General features: G+C 42.1%; 1 protein-coding gene across 1 annotated transcript; it reads left to right on the top strand.

The window, feature by feature from the left end:
* The first annotated feature begins 3,813 nt into the window (after positions 1-3,813).
* FOXN1 (forkhead box N1) lies at positions 3,814-20,467 on the top strand. Its single transcript, XM_069033482.1, has 8 exons — positions 3,814-3,933; positions 5,156-5,659; positions 7,749-7,859; positions 12,297-12,424; positions 13,203-13,299; positions 17,892-18,099; positions 18,721-19,248; positions 20,205-20,467. Exons 1-8 carry the CDS (start codon positions 3,814-3,816, stop codon positions 20,465-20,467), a joined length of 1,959 nt encoding a protein of 652 aa, XP_068889583.1.
* The last annotated feature ends 1,556 nt before the right edge of the window (positions 20,468-22,023 follow it).

Here is a 22,023-nt window from a genome sequence, read left to right on the forward strand (position 1 = left end):
TGATCTCATTAAAAATGGCATCCTTATCTCACAGGAATTCAGTACTTTACTACTAAACTGGCAGCAAACACATCCCGTGCCGTTGGATGCAGAAAGGGTCTCATGGTTGCAAATTTTCTTCACTCATCCTTGAGATTGCCACATTAATCTTCTTTTTCCTCTAATTATGCAAAAGATATTTCCAGAGGTAGTGAAGTATGGGCAGCCATCACGGCTAACCATGAGAGAATTGAGCTCAGAACCCTGGAATAAGAGAGCAAAAATAGCACAGTTAAATTAAACAAACTCACTGGCGGATTTAAATTCAGAAGAAAAGAAATTACAGTCCTTAGAAGCTCGGTAAAGTTATTCAAGTATTCTGTAATCAAGGTCCAATACATCCTGTGAAGAGGAGTAAGGGAGCAATGAGGAATTCATGTGGCCAAACCAGAGTTTAGTGCTGGGTTGTGCAGGTTCCAATCCTGCTCCTGAAAATGTCTCCTAAAAACAGGACAAGCCTCGGTGACAAGAATGTCAGGGATCAACAAAGCAATGACAGCTTTGACGAGCCAGCACAACCTGCAGTGTCAACCTGGCAGGAATAACCTTAGGAAAGTCTTGAACTCATTAAAAAAGCCTTTTAAAAAATCCTGATTCTTATTAATAAATTCCTCTTCGGAACGTTTTCCAGAATTAATAATGTGTAGAAATATTCCTGTCTCCGTGACAAGTGTTAGCCACAACATTCTGGGCACTTCTACAATGTTTGGCACATGGCATCGTTGACTGACAGAGGATGGATTTTTAACTGCAAAAGGAAAAATGGAATCCTGAAACCTTGTGGCTCCTTCCTCGTAAAGACTTGACGGGAAAAAGAATTCCGTGTTGTTGTTTGGGGAAACATCAGCGTGATGTGGAGAGGAAAAGGATGATTTGGTGTTTCGGGCAGAGATGGGAGCAGGTCACACCAGCTGATGTCAAACCAGGCTCAGGGAGCTGCCTAAGGCAGGCAGGGAGGATGGATTAGGAATTGGGGAACATCCGAACACACCTCCCTCTTGTGAAAACCGATCTCAGCCCCAAGGGCTGGAGAGGGCACTCTCAGCAACACCCAGCGAGTTCAGGTCGCTCCGAGAGGCAGAGGAGACACAAACCCAAGGATTGTTCAAGCCATGGATTTCTGCCACGGGATTCAGTCATGCAGAGCTAATAGATCAGCTGCTGCTGCCTCACTTACCCCAACACCCAGCTGAGGTTACAGTTTCTCACTATTTTCTTATTGTTGAGGTAGTTATCTTATCACAGGAGCCTCGCACGGTCATGCAACATTTACAGCAGCCAAAATGACATGAAATGGTTCCAGCTACATCTGGGATAATCAGATACCTCTTTCCAAATCAAAGCATCATTGTTTGCTTTAGCACATCCTACATCCAGGCAACCCACAACTTCCTTAAGCTCTGTCTCGCAGGAACAGTTTGTTGTAAATGATTTATTGTAATCCTGGTTATTGGCAACCTCCCCTGGCTGTAATTTCTGCTCCTAAAGAAGATTTGTCAGTGAGTGATGTGATTTCTCTTTGCTAAATTCTATGTTAACAATGCAAAGTGCTTTGGAGCTCGTTTTTGGGGTTTTGGGGGGGGGGGTTGTTTGTTTTATGTTCTTTCTACAAAATAAGACAAAGTGTCTCTAAAGGACATTAAAAAAAGATTTAATGAACAGTGACAGCAAAGATTTTTCAGTCTGTTGATTTGGCAGTTTAAATTGATCTACATTTGCATCCTGCTGTGAGACACATTCAGTGAGAGTGAAGTTGCAAATGGCTTTTGGAGTGAGAAGCTTGGAGTCCCAAGAAGAAAACGAAAATCAGAAATACATGGCCAGAGGTTTTTCTCTCACAGCAAGACATATCCACAGCGTGCCAGTTCCAGGATGAGGATAACCTGGAGCTGCAGTTCTTACTGAGCTGCTGGTGCCAGTGTGAAAACTGAAAGCAGCACTGTGATGGTAGCCTTGGGATTTTTCTCCGTATGGGAGATCCTCCAAAATGGATTCTTGACAAAGGCATTAAATAACCACCACTGAGCACAGATTATCAGCCCAACATTGTTTAAGGCTGCTTCTCATTTAACAGTAAAAAAAGAAAAATCCTTTCCCTATGGCTGCTTCTCATTTAATAGTAACAAAGAAAACACCTTCCCTACACAGAGGGAACTTTTTATAGTCTGAAATGGCACTGAGACTCCTCCTTTCCTACCAAAATGCAATTCATCAACAGAACCTGGCAAAGGTCTCAGAGGGGAGGGACAAGAATAATTTGATTTTCCTGGACCTTTTGTAGTGACTGTCCAAACAACCCTGATAAACTCACTTTGCTTTCAGAAAGGATTTGTCAAAATTCTCTCGCAATGCACAAGCCACCAGGCAAGAACTGTACCTGTGCAAAAGCTTTTAATAAAATTCTAATGCTCCACACCACAAATGAGGCAGCTGGGCTGAAAAGTTGCAGTATAAAAGAGGTCAGAGCCAGCTTTGTATAACCTGAAGATAAGTGGGAAAGCAACACTGGGAGGGCAGGCAGTGTGGAACACGTAGAGATTACAAATAGACACTCACATCTATTTCCTAGTTGTCAGTTTTCCCACCTGCTTCTTTCAAGATGAGGAATCTCTCTCCTCATCAGCCTCCAGTGAAGCCACTGGGAGAGGAGCCTGTGCCTGAGACGTTTCTGAACTTTATCTCACATCATCTTTTTTCCTGATGTACTACTGCAGATCTCCTGCTTCATTTCCAAGCCCCATTGTGCTCTATCCCCCCGGGCAGTGCAGTCTTACTCATCAGAAATACAGATTTCTCTTTGAACTATAAAGGCAAAAAAAAGGTCTCCACATTTTTAGGTGATATATCTTTGTTAAGCAAACCTAACAAACCCCTTGGATATTTACCTAACAGCCATTTCAACACGTGGCAAAGACTTGGCAGATTAACTCTTGAATTTGAGTGGCTTTTTTTAGGCCTTATTTGTTCACCTGAAATCTAAACTGTGAGCACCAACACCTCTATGTAGCTACAAACTTGGTGCATGACATAAAAGGATGGACATCCTGCTTTTGTTTTACTGTAAGGTTACAGTGAACAAGGAAAAAGAAGTTGTGGTAGAAAACAAAACACCAGAAGATTAAATTCATTCCTTTTAATCCAAAGACCACCATCAGATATATCTCCTATATCCAAAGATCAAAGATTGGGAACTAGAGAGGAGATCCAACTAACAAAAACAGGGATGGAATGATGAAGTCATTTACATATCTCAGATACATTTTAATCATGCAAAAGAGAATAGAAGGGCTGAAGGGATGGGACTAATAAAAAACAAGAGTGAAAATGTAAATGTGTTGTAACCATCAGCCTGGATTATGACAGGAAAATATCCTCTTTTTGATATAGTCCCTCTGAAAACAACTGGGGCACATTTATATCACAATCTCTCAATAAAGTGACATTGCCAAATTTGCACAACCCCAAAACAATGCATTTCCATTCATTTATGATCCTGCAGAAAACAAAGAAATTACTTATTTTTGTGAAAGTTGTGCAGTGAATCCATAGAAACCCCGAATCCCATCTCCTTTGGAATTGCATCTACAGAACATTTCCTTAAGACCAAAAATTCCACTTGTCAGGAGTTCCTCAGGATGGGTCCAGCTGCATATCCCAGCCTGTCCAGGCACCTGCACCCAACAAGGAGTTTGTTCCACAGTTTAAATTTTAAAAAGTGTTCATTGTAATTTGATTTTTGCCTTGACAGGGTTTCTGTCTGACGTGGATTTGGTGATGGTTTCGCTACTCCAGGACCAATCCAATATTAAATTTTCTCCTTCGGACACTCTGGAAAGGGACCAGCAGGACCTCATGAAGGCACAGGGGGATTCAATATCCCCAGTTCAGCAAAGTGTGAGTAAACTGGCCCAGGCCTGTTCTCTTTCTTCAAAGATCAGAATCAACATGCAGCTCTTGCTGTACTAAGTCTCACCAAACCTACTCGTGACAAAGCAAACACTGAAAGTTTTATTCTTGAAGGGTAGAAACCTGAGTTATCCTGCTCAGCTAATCTTAAACTCCAGCTAAATTTCCTATTCCATTGCTTAAAATGCCTGGAAAAGCTGTGCTGTGTTCCACTGCAGAAAGCCCTGGATTTATCCTGATTTATCCTTTTATCCCCTGAGGGATTTCTTGAAATCCAGCTCTGATTTGGAGAGGGAAGGAGGGAAGGGACCACTCAGTAATCTGGTCTGGACATTCCATTTCCTCCCTCCCTGCACACAACACCCTGCTCCTGACTGATGTGTGTCCTCTCAAAGGCATCCCAGTCATTACTCATCCCTGGTGTCAGGGAAAATATGCATATTTTCAGTGTCAGGATCCAGACACCAGCCCTGCTTCAGCCTTGCTCCTCCAGATTAAAGAGCACTTCAGTAGCTGGTATTTTCTCTTTGCTGAAGTGCAAAAGGGAGGGGAGGAGATGAGACAGGAAGGTTGAAGTGTCTGCCCAGAGCCTGCCTTGTCTCTCCAAATGAGTGTGGCCACCTTAATGAAGGGAAGTGATGTAACCACCAACAAATCTGGAGCCTGGAACACCATCAGGGAATGAGATCAAGCTTATTTGACTAAACTTGCAGGCGACAAGACTTGCACTTATCACATTCCTGTCATTTAATCTTTTACCACTGAGAGGTCATACCTCAGCTTTTTCCCTGGAATGGTCAGACCAGAGAGTCAAGGTGCCCCATTTTTCAAGGACAGTTCAGTTTTCTTGTGGAATCTCAGAATGGTTTGGGTTGGAAGGGACCTTAAAGATCATCCAGTTCCATGCCACCTGCTAGACCAGGCTGCTCAAAGCCCAATCCAACCTGGCCTTGCTTTTATTAATTAATTATTGAATAGTTTTGGACACCAAGCAATCAGAAAACCTTTTAGGTCTTTTTAGGGCTTCTCTGCATGAAGGTGGTTAGCACTGGTCATTTCATGCTTACCATTAACAATGCATTTTTAATGTAATTCAAATATAAATGATTTCTATAAATAAATAACGCAGATAGCGAAAAGAATAAAATATTTGCTCATACTAATCTTAAATACCAACCTCAAATCAATAAATGCCAATATTCCATCACAGGATAATCCCAGCTACAGCTGCCAACCCTATGAGCCAGACACCAGGACAGAAAGGAAGAGCTCAGAATCCTCTCACAGCCCCAGCCCTGCTTCCCCATCCCAGGACCAAATCCATGGGAGATACCCTGCGAGCCAAGGAATTCCCTGTGGCAAGAACAAATTCAAAGCATCCTTCAGCACGGAAAAATTCCGGCGGTACAGCTACGAGGAAAACACTGCCGGGAGCTACGACCGCTTCCTCAAGAGCAGCAGGAACCCCTTCCACCCTTACAAGAGGCAGATCAGTGAGGATGTTTTCCAGGAAACACACCAGGCCCTGCCACCAGAAGCTTCTCCCTTCAAAAGCCACAGGAGCATTGATGGCTTCGAGGGTCTGCCGGGATCTGTGGGTCCTGAGGAGCCGGAGGCGTTTCCCACCCACATCCCGAACATCTCTGCGGAGCAGCCCTGGTGTAGCAGCCTCCAGTACAGCACCACGGGGCAGGAGCATGGCTCACAGGTCATGGTCAGTGGTTTTTTGGAATTGTTTTCCCTGTTTTCAGTGGTAAAAATGTGCTTTTGGAAGTATTTTCTTATCTCTTAGTGTGAGTACATTGATATTTGTTATCCTGTCGAGCTACAGGCTAAAGCTCAGGAAAAGCATATTTAGATATATCCATATTTGTGTGTCCAAATTCCCTATTTTATGGTCTTTCCCTGCTGGAAAACATCCCTCAGAAAGATGCACAAGGACAAATGATTTTCCATTAGACGTGGTAAATGAATCCTAAATATCCAAATCCTCCCTGATTTGTCATCAGTTGGTATTTTCAAGAGGCAAAAGTTCACAAAACAGTATTTTCAAGCATGAGGATGTGGAGCAGATTTGTTACAACACCTCAACTCACCTGCACTTTTCTCAATGCAAATAGAAGAAAAACTTTAAGACATCAGTGCCACGAAAAATTAAATACCAGCTCTGTTTCTATGTGCAGTGTCAAGTCACCTGGGCTAATTCCAATACTAGATAGAGGCAACTGCCTATTTAGGGCAGCAGAGATCCCTGAAAAGCAAATTAAATTACCCTCCAGTATCTCCACACTATCTCTGCTGTGATCCAAGGTGTAAAGTGCATCTTGATCATCTCCTGCAGCCAGAAAGAACAACTCCACCTGCCAGAGGAGGGCCCTGAGCTGGTTCTAAATGGCTGGAAGAGGGAGAATTCGTGGGCTACCAAATGAAAGAGGAGTTTTTTAAAAAAAATCTTAATTGGATTAAGACCAGGGAATGGAGAGATGTTGTCAGGGAACATACCTGGGGATTGAAGCCATCCAGGTTAAGGAGGAAATTGATCTAAATCTCTTATTTCCTGGATAAACACTCATCTAGGTCAGAGGAGTTCAGTGCAAAACCTATGAGCAGCTGATGGAAAAAAACCTCCCATTGTCTTCCCAAATCCCTGGGCTGCAGGATGTGCAGGATGCAGAGGCAGCACTGCAGGAGCCCTTTACAAGCACTTGTAACTACTCCCTGTTGGTGTCTCCTCTGGTTCTGCCAGCACCCAGCTCCCAGCTCCTAAATCACTTCCAGCTGAAAAGTTGGGATTTCTGAAAATCTTCATCTGGTGGTCACTGATATTTATTAAGAACATAATAATTAAAAATAACACTGATACTTATTAATAGTGGATGTCAAACCAAGTCTAATTTGTGCTCCTAATAACATACCATAAAAATATTAAATATTTTTATATTTATTAGATATATTACATGCATTACATATAAAACATATTAAAATATTTATTATGTAATATATCATATTATATTTATTTATTAGACAAAATACCATAAGAGCTTGTCATTATTACCCTGCTTTAAAGCAGAAGGATAAGTGATATTAGATTCTTGAAATAATAAGATTCTCACTGAATTATTCCACTTTTACATATTCCCTGCATCTTGGTTGAACCCAGTAGTCAGCCCAGTGTGATTTTTCTCTGCCATCCCTTTCCTGTACATTGCAGACCTCACCTTCCAGCTAAGGCCAAAATTCCAGAGCCAGCTGGAGGGACTGCCAGCCTGCAAGATAAAATCAAGGAGAAGGAAAAAAGAGGGAGACACTTGTGCACACTCAGGAATGAAAGCTGGAGTGTGTGATTTGTGTGTGCAGGGGGGAAGAAATAAAAAAATAACCAGAGCCTGACATTTTCTGGGTTGCTCTTTGCATGGAATGTGGCCTGGGATTTCCTTTTCTAAAGCTGTAATTATGGAAATGCAGGAATTGGTTCATGTCTTCATTGAATCACAGAATGGTTTGGGTTGGAAGGAACCTTAAGGATTATCCAGTCCCACTCCCTGCCATGGGCAGGGACACCTTCCACCATCCCAGGTTGCTCCAAGCCCCATCCAACCTGGCCTTGGACACTTCCAGGGTTGGATCATCCCCAGATTTGCACCATTAGAACACAAACCAACTTCTATTACCTCTCACTAAAACAGAACTAAGCCCCAAAAAGTCAATATAGCAAAGGCAAATCTAGACAGTGACAAACAGAATTCTCCTACTTTAAATTAAGCTGTTTTCTCTAATAACTCATTCCTTGAATATTTTTCCAGCAGGATTCAGACATGAAGCTTAGGACATCCCCCCTGGAAGGGCAGCCTGGTTTGTATTGCTACCAGCCCCAAGTGCAGCAGATGTATTGCCCCTCACACCCTTTCCATCAGGTCAGTACCACAGGTGCACCAAAATCCCTGGATTTTTAGCCCTCAACTGGTACAATAATTATGGTAATAATAATTTTTTTAAAGGATTGAAAAACATCTTTAGATCTGTGGGCTTCCAGGGCCATGTTTATATACCTACATTCTGTTTATGAGAATGAGATCTTAAAAGAACCACAGCTAAATGCATTTTTTAATGGTCATTCAGAAAAAGAAGAAGAAAAAAAACAACCCCAAAACTTGTAAAAATGGAATCTTGGTACTGCATATTTATATTTTCACCCTTACACTCAAGAAAATTGGCTTTGAAACCAGATAAATTATTAACAAAACTCTTGGCATTTCAGGATCTTAATTAACTGTGCTTTAACTTCAGGGGGAAAAAAGCAAATACATGTGACTGCACACTTAAAATTCAGACCAAACATAGAAAGATGTTTTAAAGTAAAATTGGAACAGCAAAACGACGTTCACTTTCCTTGTGCTTGATGGCACACACGCCTCTTTTGAAATCTTTTGCCTCTTACATCATCCCCAGTGAGAGATTATTCAGCTGAAGCATGATTGACAATAATGCTGATGGTGCAGGAGAAACGTGCAAGATTCAGGTTGTTCTTCTGTAATGTAACCTTATTATTGACACTCAAAATCATTTCCTGAAGATGTAAATGGTGGGGCTGTCCAATGCTTTGAAACTTTCCTCTTTTATGCTCAATTGCCTGCACAGTATAAAATTTTCAGGGGGATGTTCAAGATCGAAATTTGCTGATTTCAAACAAGGGAAGGAAAAAACTTAAGGTGAAATTAAGGCAACAAGGATTTTTCAGATTTATAGGTAGAAATCCATGTACAAAACCAGCACAACTCCAAAACACCCACCCATTAGAGCAGAATTAAATGACACTTAAAGGGAGCTCCAAAATACATGAAGATAAAAGCTCACACCTGAGTTCTGTCTCCTTTGATCCCAGGGACTGATGACAGATTTTGTGGCATCATCTGTGCCATCTCATTCCACTGGCACATGGAGTATAAAACACGTGACTGACAGAGCAGGGATTTAAAACTGAGCAAAGAAAACCAAACCCAAGCTCCTGTGTGACATTTCACTGGGCTCGTTAATCTGTGTGGTGTTATTGAGTCATGGAAACACTCATCACTCCTGGTTTTTTATTTTACTTATCACACTGGTATTCCACCAGCCAGAATTTATTTCTTTTTCCCTGACATGTGGCAAAAAGGCAACAATCTTTAAATTCTTATCAACACTGCCATAGTTAATTTACTTGTGTTGTTTTCTTGTTAGCCTGAAACTCAGTGGAAGTGATAAAAGGTAATCATAAAATTAGAATAGAATAAAAATAAATGGGATATTGCACTACTATCCTAACTTACAAATCCATTATTTTTATTTTAGAAGAAAATGGTCCCAAAATGATGCAAAAAAACTGCTGTGGATACCTCACAGCTCTGTACATCTCACTCACCACAAAAATGGCATTTCTGTGTGCTGCTTTAGCAGAAACCCCCCTCAGCTTGTGAATTCATGGAATATTCTTGATTTCTTTATCCATTCTGCAGCAGGCACCTTCCCCCTGTCCTTGCTGATTTGATCCCAGTGCTGTTTCTATACTGACCACATTCCAAAAAACCTCCAGAATTAAAGCTCCTGGGAGCTGCCAGGCAAGATCCAACAGGCACCAAGAGGAAAATCCTCCATCCACCTGCAGGCTGGCACTGGGACAAATCTCTTAAGTGCAGCAGGTTTCTGTCAGACTTTTCAGTAGTTGTGCTTAATGTCACTATAGGAGAAGTCTGGCAATGTGTTCTACTGCTCAGGAATGAAAAAATAAAACAAAAAACCAATGGGTAAAAGAGGTGGAATTGCTGTCCCTGTGTCACAATCACACACTGGAAAATGAAAAGAACATGGGGTGCAGCTGAGAAGAAGGGGAATAACCTCTTCTGCATGCAGCAGCCCCATTCTTAATGCTTTACATTTCAAACTGGGATGGGGCAGTGCAAGTTAAATCACTCCAAGGAAGTTCTGCTCCGGAGAGGGGGCCCTGGAGTGGAGGATGTTCAAACTGAGCCTCAGTTTTCATTAGAGGGATGAGAGGGATTCAGCCCCTTCATTCATTTTGTCCAGATGATAAAACAGCCTCACCTTCCCCTTTGCTGGACACAACAGAAATGGTGACTCAGATGAAAAATGAGTTATTATTGGCCCGAATGAAGCAGCAGACACTGGCTGGAGTCACTCACCCACCCACCATAAAACACCTTTCATGCCATGTGAGACTGTAAAACCAGCTCCAGCCTGTCATTCCAGCCCATTCCCCAGCCTCCCTTGCCTCAAAAAGGACTCATGAAACCAATAAAACAGAAATAATCCCTAAAAGGCCCAGGTCTTGCCTTTCATGATGACATCAAAACCAGCCTCATCTTAGTGTTGTTTCCTTTCAAAGAGCCACCAAAACCAATAAAAATCAGAATTACTGTAGGAATTGCTCAGTTTCCTACTCTTGGGGAAAAATCTGCACCCAGTGCACAAGGCAGGGAGCACCACACTGCACACAAAAATTAGTTCACAGCATCTCTGGACACTCTAATTGTGCCCAATATTCAGTTTAACAAGGCAGGGCATGATTAATTATGTACATTTCATTTCTTTCACCATGCAAACAACTGAGTCTCTTCAGTCTGGTTTTGCACATTCCATTTTGGGCAGTTCAGTGCTAGAAAAAGAAAAGCAAACAAGCTAGAAAAACTCCAGCAGCCAGAATGAAACTACAGAGAAACCAAGATCAGTTATTCCGAGTACAGAATAAATAAATAAACTGTGAATATTTTGCCATTTTAAGGGGACAAACACCAAGAGCAACTGAAGCTATTGATCCAAAAAAAAAAAAGGGATTACAATTAGAAACTAAGGAGATGTCCAAGGGGTTTTTTTTTCCAATGAGTCTTGAGAGCTACATCATAATTTTATGGAGGAGCCACACAAACCTCATGACACAGGACTGCTGGAGGTGAGCAGTAAAACACCAGAACAGGCCTCAGCAACCTTTGAGTACCAGGGAAGGCATCCAGGTAGATTTTTTAATAGCATGTGACAGGAGTTCTAATTTTGGCCATGCCTCAGCCCTGGCATCTGGAAAGATTCATGTGGAAGAGGCAGAAATTCCTCTCTTGCAGAGCTCCCAGAGAGCCAGCTGATGTTATCTTACCTAAACTGGATAATGCTCCTTTGCTCTTGAAAGCCTCTTTCCAGCAGGTTTAAACTGTAATTTGGGGAAGAAAAACATGGAATTTTCAGTAAGGAAAAAAGGCCAAGTGCTGTGTTAAAAAATTGAGAACAAATCTACAGAAACTCTGGTGCAACCCAGGCTGTCTCTGTGTGGATTAACTCCAGTCTTTCACCTGTTTTTTTATCCTGGTGATCCCATCTCTTTAGTGTGACTTGGGAGCTGGACAGGCTTAGAGATCTCCTGAAGAGATAGGTCAGCATTTCTCAGGGAGCTTCTGCTGCTGGTCCCAGGGGGAAGGCAAGGGTGGCATAAATATTGTCTGATTTTAGGGGTCCTGGCTATTCTTTTTATCCTTCTGATACAGAAAATGGGGTGGAAATGTCACTTCAGGTGGTGGCTCCTTGGAGAAGCCTTTCCTTGGAATTGACTGTGAGGGAACAGACAGGGAGCAGCCCAACAGCTTCAGCACGAGACAGGCAACATGAAACCACCTCAAAAATGTCTCACATGCTGCTCTCCTGACCCCTGGAATGACATCACTGACTTATTCCATAATAATACATTCATCTTAAATACATTCTGATGCATCCACTAAAGTTCTTGTCATTGTTTTCTGCTTTTCTCCCTGCCTTGCATGGTGACAGCGATTTTAACAAAGATTTTGGGATGCTTTTCCCTCAGGAGCAGATTTTATATGCTTTCAGTTTCTGCCTTTCTGTACCCTCTGCACCTAAAGAAAAAGCAACCAAAAAAAATAGCAAACAAACCAACAGGGCTCAGGCAAAACTTCTCTGTTTCTTCCTACATTTTCAGCAGCTTTACTTACTCAGCTGGTTTTTCTAAGGTGAACATTGAAGTATTTTATTCTGGTGGCTTGGGTTTGTTTCTTTTAGTGTCAATAAAATTACATCATTCATTTTTTGTGTGCATGTTCAGGGGAGGCTGAGCAGGCTGAAATACTTCAAAAGAGATGGCTGAAGGGAGATAAGCTTTAGGTCTATAAAATTAAGAATTATCTGGAGACAATTAATAGGACAGGGTTCCTCATGATTTTCACATAGCAGGCAATAAAGAAAATACTTTTTTCCGTGCAGTATCCTCAGAAACAATGCTGTTATTAATGCTGTTATCAGGGAATATTTTTGGGAGCTTGTTGGTAAAGCAAATAACATCTCTCCTGTGCCCACAGTACCCCTCAGGAGGCAGCTACCCCGTGACTTACATCGCTTCCTCGCACTACCCCTACCAAAGGATTGCTCCTCAAAGCAGCCAAGAATCCCAGCAGCCTCTGTTTCCCAAACCCATCTACTCCTACAGGTAATACAATATTTTTCCAAGCCCTCACCTTACAGGAAATACCCTGTTTACTCCTGGCCTCTTTCCAGCATCGTTTGCAACAACACGTTCGCTCTTATTTGTCTTGTTCCTGGGCTGTTCTGTCCTGTCCCTACGGGTCACAAAATGTTCCAGACTCTGGGGCCGGTCAAGGCACAGAGAAATTAAGTGTTGTGAAGCAGGGGAACAGTCTTGATCAATCCCAAAAAAAAAAAAAAAAAAAAAAAGTGAGACGTTTCTCTAATGCAAAATTTCAGGTGCTGTGAATTTCATTCAGTTGTCTATTCCAGCAGCTGCACTAACTCTGATTTTTACTGGAGAGAGCAAATGCCTAGAAAACATATCAGCTATGGCAATCATATGGGTTTAGCCCCCAAAGTAGACCAGATAATTAAATTTTAATTATCCCTCTGTCACTGTCAGTTTGAGTCTCTTTGTGGCCTTCACCAGTTTAAGCATCCAAATAAAACCTCCAGTGACTACACACCAGCAGGATTTGAAGGTCTTGATTCTGCTTTCTATGTTGCTTTATTTTAAACACAGGTTGGACATTCTGTATGAGCTCTGTGAATTACCTGTAGGAGTTAAGCAGTGCAAGGAGGTTGTTGTAAACAACTGAGTGGAAACATAAAATCATCTTTGTATTTGTGCTACGACAGTGAAAGTGGCAGTCATTACACACACTGTGAAAAATGAGCTAATTTTGGTTGTGAGGAGTCAGGAAGAAGATGCTAAAACACTTTTCTTTCTCTCCCTAAAGCATCCTGATCTTCATGGCTCTCAAAAACAGCAAGACAGGGAGTTTGCCAGTCAGTGAGATTTACAATTTCATGACGGAACACTTCCCTTACTTTAAGGTGAGTTCCACAGGGATGGGGAGGGGAATCTCCCCCTAGGCTTATCTGTCAGCAGAGGGAATAAGGGATGGGATTCCAGCTATGAAAAGGGATCATTTCTTAGGAGGTGAATACCAAATCAGTTACACACTTTATACTCTCATGAGCACAGACTACTCAGCGTTTTGCACCTGGGCAGAAATGTGAAATGTGGTGATATTTAACTCCAAAAGATCTTAGGAGCCGTTCCAGCTGTGAGCTTGGGTGTATTGACAGTGACCCATCCTCACCAGCAGCTCATAAAAAGGGTGAATAAGTTTAAAAACACATTCACTGCTTCCTCTCAGACCTCAAATACCAGGCAGAACTGGTCTTGTAGCTTGCAGCACCTCCAGACTGGTGTGGAAGCAGAGGATTCCAGGTTATCTCACTGCATCCTGGAGCTGGGATATTCATCTTGAGCAACAGCATCCCATGCCTGCCCTGTACAAAGAAAAGTATAATGTGTGATAATGGCCCTAAGCTCATAATTACACAGGGAGCTGGGGAGGGAAAGGGTGGATGGTTTGCAGCAGCACTGCTGAAATTTGGATGCCTGCTATGAGGGAATGGTTCCTCACACTTGGAATGCCAGTGGAAAATGCTCAGTCAGCACAGGGATCCAAGAGCAGGAGGATTAGTTAAGATTTTTAAAAGAGCTGTAATGGAATCATCAAGTGCTGCTCCACTCAGAGCTTTATTTCTGCTGATTCTTCAAAACCACCTCACTGAAGTCCACAGTGGGTGACCTCAGCTGTGAGCAAGGCCAAAAATGAAAATAAAGCCAGTGAGTCTGTCCTGTTTCCTATTGCAAATAGCCCTGCAGCAACTAAAGCAAATTTAAAACAGCCACAGCAAGGCAGTTCAAACATTTATAATATGAAAAGAACACAGAGAATAAGTAAAAATAAATGTTCCAATACCATTTTGCAGTGATTTTGGACACTGGGGATAAAATAGAGCACACACAAAAAAGTAGTGAGATTAAATACATCAGTAATCAGAGAAAAAACCCACATTATGGCAGAGGAGGAACTGTCAGGATCCATCACACTCCTGTACTCCCAGATTTCCTCCCAAAGGAATCACTCACTACTCCATCATTTATTACAAGCAAGGGAAGGGAGAGGAAAACAAACAAACCTACCATCAGAAATCCCAGTGGAACCCACAGGAAAACAGCAAGAGTTTCAAGCAGGGAGGTGGGAATATTATTAATAGTTTTTACAGGCACATGCATGTTTATTCATCAGATCAAACTCAAATTAATTTCTGTTGTCTTAAAACACAATTGATCATAAAATTAATCAGCATCTTTAAACCAAGTGCTGCTGCTGCCAGCATGGGCAGAATCCCTCAGACTCAGGACTGGGGCTCTGCCAGGACCATCCTGGTCCTTCCTGGTTTTTCAGCACCTGATATCTTTTTTTTTTTTTTAATTCGTTTAAAAATTGATGAGAATGAAGTTACTGCTGCAGGAAGAGCATAGTGCAGAGGGTACTACCCAAATAGTCACTATTTTGTGACAGCTTTGGTTTTGCATTTTACTTACAAATGCAGTTACATGTGTTTGACTGTAACATCCTTAAAATAACCAGGGGAGAATGAGCAATGAAATATTACACTTACAGGCATCAATCTCTGTCTGCCTCTGGTCTTTACAGCAGCCCAGAGAACTACCAATACACAGCAAAAAATCAATATCCTCCATCTTCCCTCCTTTTGGAGAGTCTTCAGCAAAATAAAATCACATAAAAATCAGCAAAGAGCATCTTGCTGCTGCTACCAGCACTCACTGAAGAGTAGGATATAACAGGGAGAGGGGAAGCAAGTTAGGTTGGAGAGAAAAAGAGTGCAAGTGTGCACAGAGCCTTGCTGGAGACATGGGATGATTCAAGCCGAGTCAAATTAACTGGGATTCGCTGCCACAGCAAATTTAGTTTCTATGATGCAAGAATCTCATTTCTAGTTGAAACAGAGCAATCCAACTCCTACGTTCTACCAAAAAAAAAAAAAATCTACGCAGCTGAAGTTGAATTAGTCTTTGATGTACCTCTCCCTTCTCTTGAAACCCAGATTTAAAGAGAAAGGGTTTTGCAAGATCACTGAACTCTTTAAACTTCAAGAGCTGGTCAGGATCAGTGGGGTTGGACAGTAATATTTTTGGCTTGTCATGCTTGTCCTTTTTTTCTTTTTTTCTTTTTTTTTTTGTAGTGATTAGTGAGTCTAACAAAAAGCTTTCATCTTTTTAATTGGAGTTATTGCCAGTGGTCTGAGAGGGCAGAAAGGTCTGTGGTCTGATGGAAGTGTTCAGGTGCTGTAGATGTGCCACCTGGGGATGTGGATTGGTGGTGGCCTTGGCAGTGTTGAGTTAATGGTTGGACTCGGTGGGCTCAGAGGGCTCTTCCCACCTTAATGACTCTGGGATTCCCCAGCTGATTTTAGGATTCTGCAGTTTCATCCCCACCGTGCTGGATGCAGCCATGGCCAAAATCAGCCATAGCAAGGAGGTTCCAGCTACCCAAGAGCCACTCCAGCAGCCAAAGTTTGCTCATTAACAATCACATTTGCTTAAAAAACTGGTGATTTTTCACCTGACACACTGAGTGTTCCTTCAAGCCCTACCTGGGCAAACAAATTCTCACAGCTCAGCAATCCCAAGTTTAATGCAAGAACTTGCTGGGCTCCCAGCAGCAGCCTCCAAAATCAATCCCTGTCCTTTTTTGCTCGTACAGTTTCTAAAACCATCTCCTAATTTACACCCCCACACGTTCTGAAAACCTCTGAGAAGCCCATGCCCCTCCCATCTGAGCAGAAACACCAATTATCCTGTCTAGGTACACACAGAGGTGCGTGGAGCCTGTGTGCAGGGCAAGAAACAGGAATATTCTTCCAGATCAGCTTGTTCAGGAGCTAAATACACAACTTACCTGGGAGGAACAGATTAACTCACTTTTGGAACTGCCAGAAAATAACTTGAGTATTATCTGCAAGGGAGAAAAACTGATCTGTCATGTTTAGTATGACTTTGTGGCAGAAAAGGTTTCGAAAGGTTTGGGGTTTGTTTCCTCCTCTTCTCTTCTCTTCTCTTCTCTTCTCTTCTCTTCTCTTCTCTTCTCTTCTCTTCTCTTCTCTTCTCTTCTCTTCTCTTCTCTTCTCTTCTCTTCTCTTCTCTTCTCTTCTCTTCTCTTCTCTTCTCTTCTCTTCTCTTCTCTTCTCTTCTCCAATTTATGTTGTCTCACCCATGAGACAGAATAGTGAAATGCTGACATCAGGTGGGCCAAAATGGTAGAAACTGTGCTGCTATGAAAGAAAAATAGTTTCTCTTTTAGTAAATAATATATATTTAATTCCACTCACATTTATTTTTCTAATGAAGAAAATGAGCATTCAGTTTGACCCTCAACTCTTCAATAAGGCTTTTTAAACCCACACAATAATTCTTTACAAGCTACAAAGGTTTTGACATTCCTTATAAAAGCAAGTACAAAAAGTTACATCCTGATAAAAGAGTATCATCAAAGCACGTTCAAAATTCACAGTCTGGCATGTGAAAGCCAAAATGGGATCAGATCCATTTATAAAAGATGGTCTTAGAGGAAGTCTGATGGACTAGGCAACAATTAAAGGAATTATCAAACTATCAAAAATCTGGCTGTGAGAGAAAGACTCTTTTAATAAAGAGTAAGAATGGAAAAAAACTTAATGAACATAAGAGGGAAATTCTAATTTTCAACATCTTTTAAAAGACTCTGGAAACCCACATTCATTTCTTGTGCTCTCTGTTCAATAATTCTCTGCTTGATATAAGCAGTTATGATGACAAATATTTGCATCCATGAATATGAATCAATAGCCACGGACAACTTCACCCACATTTCATTTCTTTCAATTCTTATGAGGAATTGAAAAGAAAAGATGAGGACATTTTTGCAAACAAGAAAAGAATCATTTTAATGATCCACTTTAAAGAACCTTCCAGCTGCTCCTGCTGAGTTAAAAATAAATGCAAAGCACAGAGATGAGTGATCAGCTGTGGAAACCTGTATCTCATCTGTAGGGCTTGTGATTAAACCATTTGGTTATGTAATTGGCCAGCACACAAAGTTACACCTACAGGAGCATGATAAATTCTTTTGAAGTCTGCCTGGACATTGAATTTGAGCCCAGGCAGCATGTAGTGCTTTAATGAAGTGCTGGAAATATTTCCAAGTGCTCCAAAATAGGTTCTGATAGATTTCTTGGTAGTTCTAGAACATAAATTTTTACACACTTAATTCTTGTGATGTGCAAATTCACTCCTAAAGATCCAGCAGGTCTCTGACAACCTTTCTGCCTAGAAGATCAGTTACTATTTTATCTGATCCCTCTCTTCCCACACAACATGACTGTAGCATTTTTGTGGCTTCCCTCTAACGTACGAGTTTCTCATTGCAGAAGGCACAAACTTCAACAGCATTTCTTGTAACCTCACCAGTCAAAACAGAGTTATATATATATATATACACATATACATTTTAAAGGGGTTTTTTTTAGCTTGGAGTTCTGTTCTTACACTGGATTTGTTTCTCCAGACAGCTCCAGATGGCTGGAAGAATTCCGTGCGCCACAACTTATCTTTGAACAAGTGCTTTGAGAAAGTTGAGAACAAGTCAGGGAATTCTTCTCGGAAAGGCTGTTTGTGGGCTCTGAATCCAGCCAAGATTGACAAGATGCAGGAGGAGCTTCAGAAATGGAAGAGGAAAGACCCAGTTGCTGTAAGGAAGAGTATGGCAAAGCCAGGTCAGTTGTTTGGCAGTGTTTTTGTTCACAAACAGCTCTCCCCAGGACTTTTCCTTTCAGCAAGATCTATAAGAGAATTTAAACATGGTTTAGGAATGCATTTAAGGATTTTTCCTGGTTGGTAAAACAAGAAAAAATATTAAAAAGAAGAAATAAAGTAGACCTGGTTTTGTAGGTGTTTCCAGATAAGTACAAAGAAGGTTCACCAAGAAAATATTTTCTCTTGGTATCTCACTAAACTTTAAGATAAAAGGCCTGGTTGGATGGGGATTGGAGCAACCTGGTCTAGTGGGAGGTGTCCCTGTCCATGACAGGGGGGTGGAATGAGATGATCTTCAACATCCCTTCCAATCCAAACCATTCTATGATAAAAAGAATGATGAAATAAGGAATATCGATTAAAATTTGAGATTAGCTGCTAAGTATCCAACCTTTAAACCCAAAAATGGAATTTATTGCATACTCACTTGGCAACGATAAGTTAGAAAAACATTTCAGACTTTGGAGTTCTTTATAAACATGAACCGGCACCTCTGTTTGCCATTTCCCGAACAACACCAAAATTCCTGCTGCAACCTATCCAAGGCTGAGTCAGTCATGGGCTTTCCCCTTGTTTTCCAGAAGAACTTGACACCCTGATAGGCGACAAGAGCGAGAAGCTGCGATCTTCCCTCCTGTCCTGCAGCCCGACGGGCGCTGCAGGTGCGTCCCTCTCCAGGCAGATGGCAGCCCAATCCCATTCCTTATGCGAGCCCTCGCTCTCCTCCGGGATCCCACAGGGATTACACGGCATCCACGCCTCGGGAGCTCTGCATGCCAAGAGCCCCCTGCCCACTTTGCTGGGGGGGCAGCAGCCCGGGTGCTACGCATCCCCCCAGGGCTTCCCCCAGATCTCCACGGCGCTGATGCAGCACACGCCGGGCCCTCAGAGCCTGTTCCCTGCTGGGGAGGCTCAAAGCCAGCTCCGGACTCAGCCCAGCATCCCTCAGGATTCCCCAGTGCCGGCGCAGAGCCCCCCGAGCTGCGGGATGAAGATGCTGCCCGAGCATTCTCCGGCCAGGACGGTGCAGGACACGCTGCTGCAGGAGGGAGACCTCAGCAATGACATCGATGCTCTTAATCCGTCCCTCACTGATTTTGATCTCCAAGGTGCGTGTTTAAGGTGTTTTTATCTTGGAGAGTCAGGCTTGTTATATCCCATCCCATGTCCCCACTTCCCATCCCATCCCATCCCATCCCATCCCATCCCATCCCATCCCATCCCATCCCATCCCATCCCATCCCATCCCATCCCATCCCATCCCATCCCATCCTCCACAAGATCTATTTCCGTCCCTATTTTACATCTCCACGCCGCTGTTACAAACCCCACCTTTCTTGGGTTACATTATATATAAACACCGTGAAATTTTGTGTTTAAATCTTTTAAAATTTTTTAAATCTTTTAAAAGTTTCCCAAAGAAGCTACAGATTTGCATCCAGAGTTTAAGAAACATTCCTGCTCCCCCCTTGGCCACAGTTGCTGATATTAAGTACTGCAGTACAGCATTTAGGATGTATTGTTTAAATTCAGACCTATTTTCAACTGAAAGCTGCTCAAACACAGCTATTTAGTGCCATTCTTGCAAGAGAATTTTCGTGTGAAAGGCACCAAGAGAAACAAATTTGAGTGAATTAACATTTTAACATTTTTCTTGACCAATAATTATTCCAACCCCTTCCACATCTCTGCTCAAAAGGATGCTCTTTCCCCCTTCCCAAGGCATTAAGAGGATCTACACCTTAAACAGTTATATTTTCTGAGGCGTCTTCTTTTATTCTTCATAAATACATATTTCTAGCAGAATTATCAAGTGAAAGAATTTTCTTAAATTAACGCTGTTTTCTCCCAGATTTAAATTTATGGAGACAGACAAATAATAACCATCTAAACAACCTCTTCCCTTCCCCAATCCCAAGAGATTAGGATCATCCGCACACAATTGTTTAACAGCCAACATCTGCAGCACAAGGATTAAAAAAGCAAATATAAAGAAATACATGGAGAGAAAATACAAAGAAAGCCGGATCGATTTGTTAATCAGCGTGGGGTTTTTTTGTTGTAGGGAATCTTTGGGAGGAGCTGAAAGACGACAGCCTAGCCGTGGATCCCCTTGTCCTCATTTCATCATCGCCGATGTCTTCGCAGTGCTTCCCCTCCCACTGCCAGCTGGAGAGCGGCAGCAGCGTGCCCATCCCGACGGGAACTCCGCACGGGAATGTGCCCGACCTGCAGCTCACCACCCTGTACTCTGCCTTCATGGAGCTGGACACGGTGTCCCCTGCCTACCTAAGCAGCCCCGGATCCAAACCCATCGCCTTAATGTGAACCCCACACCAGCCCCACTGCTGAGATGGAAACCCAGTCCTAACCATCACACACACTGCCCTGATTGATGTCAGCTGAGACTGTGTCCACGGGAATAAGAATTTTATCTTTTTTTCCCAGAAGTCGCCCGCAGCATATGTAGCTTTACTATGATCATTTTCTACAGACAGATATGGAAAAAAAAATTTAAGATATTATTTAAAGATAATATTGTTAACAGCTGAACTTGTCAACACCGTTTTATCAAGCCACTCATCTTCATCTTCCAGAAATAAGAGGAAAACAAATTATTGATCTTTTTTTTCTCCCTTTTTCTTTTTTTACCTTTAACGAAAGCTGCTTGCAAATGAACACAGAACTCACAGCACACAACAATTTAACTTATTTCTTGGAGCCACTGATGGCAACACCATCCACCACAGACCACTCAAAATATAATATCTACCTATTAAAACACTTACAGTCCCCTTGAAAGAAGTTCTGGGTTTTGGTGAACATGAACTGAAAATTCTGCAAGTATTAGAAGATAGAAGACAAGCTGCTGACAGACTAAACCAAAGCAACAAATACACTTCAGTGGAAAATATCTAAGTTTTACTGTATTTAAAAAGAAATTTTAAACTCTGCTTTTTTAATAAAAAAGAACAAAACTATTTAGTAGAATTTTTGCTTGGCTGGAGCTTATTCCCATTCACGCCTCTTATCTTTTGCCACATAAACTAAACATTGACATGAATTATTAAGCCATTAAGTGAGGGATTTTTTTAAATGGTAATAAAAAAGAAGAGAGGAGTTGCAGTTGGCCAAATCCGGAGAGCATCTGTGTTTTAACTTCCTGCTGTCTGTTACCTCCAGTGGGGTTTTTTGTGATGCTGAACCAAATCTTGCAGTAGGTTCCTACTCTGAACTAAACTTAGGCCAGTTCTTCAGGAACACTTTTCTCCCTCTGATTTTACACCAAAAAAAATGGAATAAAAAAGTAGAAAAATAGAATAAAATAGAATAAACCAATTTTATTTTATGTGATGCAGTCTAAACCCAGAGTAACCTGGAGGAGGAACTTAACAGCACTATGGAAAATAGTCTAGAAACCCAAAAAAGTGTCTTGAATGACAGGGTGCCCAGAGAAGCTGGATCCCTGGAAGTGTCCAAGGCCAGGTTGGATGGGGCTTGGAGCAACCTGGGACAGTGGAAGGTGTCCCTGCCCATGGCAGGGGCTGGCACTGGATGATCTTTAGGGTCCTTTCCAACCCAACCCATTCTGGGATTCTCTGATCTCCCTATTCACAGATGATGTAAACTCAAACTAAACCAAGGAGGTTAAAATTTGAGTCGGATTGGGTGATTTACACCCCGAAAAAGCAAGGAGGGATTCCCAAGGATGGAACAAAGGAGTTGGAATGGTTTAAAATAGAGACACACGGGTTTAACTGGCCGCTGTCTCACAGCAAGGTGCGAGCTCTGCCCGCTGCCACTGATGCCAAACCCAGGTCCAAAGCTACACCCTCACCCTTTCCTACTAGGCCAGACTTAAAATCAGATTAGGGGCAGACGGA

The sequence above is a fragment of the Aphelocoma coerulescens genome, chromosome 19 (genome assembly GCF_041296385.1).
Source record: "Aphelocoma coerulescens isolate FSJ_1873_10779 chromosome 19, UR_Acoe_1.0, whole genome shotgun sequence".
Lineage (NCBI taxonomy): Eukaryota > Metazoa > Chordata > Aves > Passeriformes > Corvidae > Aphelocoma > Aphelocoma coerulescens.

What these genes read in the sequence shown, in the direction of transcription:
- FOXN1 (XM_069033482.1), top strand. Translation starts at nt 3,814, where the DNA reads ATGGTTTCGCTACTCCAGGACCAATCCAATATTAAATTTTCTCCTTCG. An exon ending in AGCATGGCTCACAGGTCATG is followed by an intron (nt 5,660 to 7,748) that starts GTCAGTGGTTTT and finishes ATATTTTTCCAG; the next exon opens with CAGGATTCAGACATGAAGCT. An exon ending in GAAGAGTATGGCAAAGCCAG is followed by an intron (nt 18,100 to 18,720) that starts GTCAGTTGTTTG and finishes CTTGTTTTCCAG; the next exon opens with AAGAACTTGACACCCTGATA.